The sequence below is a fragment of the Corticium candelabrum genome, chromosome 2 (genome assembly GCF_963422355.1).
Source record: "Corticium candelabrum chromosome 2, ooCorCand1.1, whole genome shotgun sequence".
In the NCBI taxonomy this organism is placed as follows: domain Eukaryota; kingdom Metazoa; phylum Porifera; class Homoscleromorpha; order Homosclerophorida; family Plakinidae; genus Corticium; species Corticium candelabrum.
This window is the reverse complement of record NC_085086.1, coordinates 3,229,014-3,231,617: the sequence shown is the minus strand read 5'-3', so window position 1 is coordinate 3,231,617 and position 2,604 is coordinate 3,229,014. Positions and strand designations below refer to the sequence as shown.

General features: G+C 43.1%; 1 protein-coding gene across 2 annotated transcripts; it reads right to left on the bottom strand.

The window, feature by feature from the left end:
- Positions 1 to 1,191: 1,191 nt before the first annotated feature.
- On the bottom strand, positions 1,192 to 2,250 carry LOC134176181 (uncharacterized). 2 transcript variants are annotated; one of them, XM_062642865.1, is made up of 2 exons: positions 1,602 to 2,250; positions 1,192 to 1,531 (listed from the first exon to the last, which is right to left on the bottom strand). In XM_062642865.1, exons 1-2 carry the CDS (start codon positions 1,948 to 1,950, stop codon positions 1,302 to 1,304), a joined length of 579 nt encoding a protein of 192 aa, XP_062498849.1. In that variant the 5' UTR covers positions 1,951 to 2,250; the 3' UTR covers positions 1,192 to 1,301. The 2 variants fall into 2 exon arrangements, with proteins under 2 accessions (XP_062498849.1, XP_062498850.1); XM_062642866.1 differs by having other exon boundaries at positions 1,192 to 1,519.
- Positions 2,251 to 2,604: the final 354 nt, after the last annotated feature.

Below are 2,604 nucleotides of genomic sequence, written 5' to 3'. Positions count from 1 at the left end.
CCAAGATCTTGCATGTGTATGGCCAGGTTCTTTTCTGCCGCAAGAAATTAAATCACAAAATCTAGCATTTGATACAGCCCCAAGAAATCTAGATCAAAATAGAAAATGTTAGCAAAGCAATTCAAAATAAGGCGACCATCTCTACCGTCCTTGTGCATATATAGCAGTGTTCTTGGTAGGCGTGGCTGTTTATATAAGCCGGCTGCAGACGACGCTTTCCTCGTGTATTCCTTCCTACGGTAAGTGAATGGACTTTCCTTGCTACCGTTGCCTAAATCAACATGTTATAGTATGCGAAATACCCAATTCGCATGCGGTAACTGTAGGACCAGACGTTCTTGCGAAACCGTACACGTCTCATCGATCGCTCATCGAGATCTCTAGCTTGCGTGACGCACGACTTCCGCGTGCGAAGGTCCACATATGCATGCGCTCTAGGGACATGCATTCGCATGCGCAAGACCGCGTCTAGAGTGTTGCGGAATTCGTGCGAGCGTATCACCTTCGCATGCGGAAGTCGTGCGTCACGCATCTCCGCATGCGATAGGTACATTCGCATGCGAGACCTTCTTGAGTGTTGCGGAATTTGTGCGAGCGTGTCACCTTCGCATGCGGAACTCGTGCGTTACGCACTGCGAGCTAGTCTCCGCATGCGAAATCGGCCAATTCGCATGCGTAAACGACATTCGCAAGAGACTCGCATGCGAATCTCATGCGGTCGCATGAAGATTTTCTTTAGGGTTTAGCCTAACCAAGGGGGATGGAAGTTGTGGTGTTTTCATAGAGTGTATGTATACCCGGGGACTTAGAGTCTTTATGAGTGGACATTGCTAGTGTCTGTTCCTAGAGTTATAATATATGTAGCTTATCTGAGTACACTGGTCTCGCCCACATATAAGACAGATTATTGTGATAATTTCCACAACAGTTGGTTGACTAAGAGTTGGTGCAAAGATTACTCATAACGTACTTACTTGACGAAACATTTGACGTAAGGTTAGACTGCAACTGTCGAAGACTTTGTAAAGAAAAGCAAGGCACCGTCTGGATAAAATGTTACTGTGCTATGTCAATAACTCAATGCTTGAAGCCTTCTGATAAGGGACCAACAGAAATATTTTTGAGGAGCTGACTACTTTTGTAGAGTAGAAATGTATTTGGATGTTGCAGCCCTCAATTTGGGGCCCTGTGTCTAGTTCAACATGCAGCAAGACTGACCAGTTACCTGATGATGACGACTAGCAGGACACCTTGACTTTTCATATTCAAGTGCCATAATCTTCAGCTGTTCTCCCTTTGTTTCAATCATTGCTTTCTTCATCTCTTGCTTTGCTTGTCCAGTTTCCTGTCTTGCTTGGCTTGTTTCCTCTTTTGCTTTCCTGATTTCTTCTCTTGCTGTACAAATCTTTCTGTGCATCCGCGGCTCGTTTTCTTTCCTCCTTCAATTGCACTTTCACCTGTCTCTTCTCTCTGTCCAACAGTACCACCTGATCTTTCAACATTTCCATCTCTCCAACACCTGTAGCAGCAACTAGCCAATCATATCAATCAGTCTAAATAATCAGACAATTAAGACCAATACCCCAGGGACTGGTTGTTACCTTGGGGATCTCTTCGTATCCCGTGGGTATTCCCCGTTGTCGTCAACCTTTCTACAACGTGTGTCTGTCCGACTGTTCTGAGGATGTCGCAGAAGACATGAAACATTTCCGGCGGTTTCGTCGACAAGACGTCGATGAGAAGACGACGAACCTTGTCGTCGTGAGTGACAAAGTCGCTGCGAAGAGCGTCCATATCACCTCTCGACAGAAATCCTCGTTCATACAGAAGATTGGTGAAGAGAGAGTTGAAACAGAGACGATCAGACAGGTAGACATAGTTGCTTCTCACAACACACCATACATCGTCGTCTGTCTCAATATGAGAAGGAGAACGAGCAGACGAAGCCATGACGCAACTCAACACACCACACCGAAAGCCAAATGTAAATTTTGTTCGCAGAATCACTAGTTTACGAAACTAAGCATGCGCAAATGTGGAACGCATACTACTTGTGATGATGAACCCAGAAGAGGTAAGATGCAGAGAAGAATGACAGTACATGATATTTTATGAAGCAAACAACGAGACTAGTTTGTGTATTGTAATCTTTAATATTATTTTGATATTTATATTGATATTTATTGTCAGATTTTTGTAAGGCCACGCAAACTTTATTCACAGTTTCTCGTCCAGCCTTTTTCAAGAGGACATGCGGGCGGGCAGTCATACTATTCATTATTCACTATTTAATATGAATATGATTGCATCTAAACATATTACCATCGACTGACACTAGAGCTCTGAATGGTTCGCTATCAAGTTTGGCAGTAGTATTGATAAAATCGGTTTTATTATATTTTTTTGATATTTCAACAGGCGCTTGTCGATTCTGTCAAAAGAGGCACAATTATGACAATGATGATAAAATATTTCAGAGCTCTTGGGCAGCGTCAATTCAGTTAATTGACCTCCCACAGTGAATACATGCAGATAGGTCCATCTGTTTCATTATTCATTATTACACTAGCTGTCTATGGATCTTATTTCGTTTTCCCATAGTAT

Bases quoted from the DNA above. Each gene is read 5' to 3' on its own strand.
- LOC134176181 (XM_062642865.1), bottom strand. From the start codon at position 1,950: ATGGCTTCGTCTGCTCGTTCTCCTTCTCATATTGAGACAGACGACGAT. The intron at 1,532-1,601 runs GTAACAACCAGT...ATGATTGGCTAG, and splicing joins GATACGAAGAGATCCCCAAG to TTGCTGCTACAGGTGTTGGA.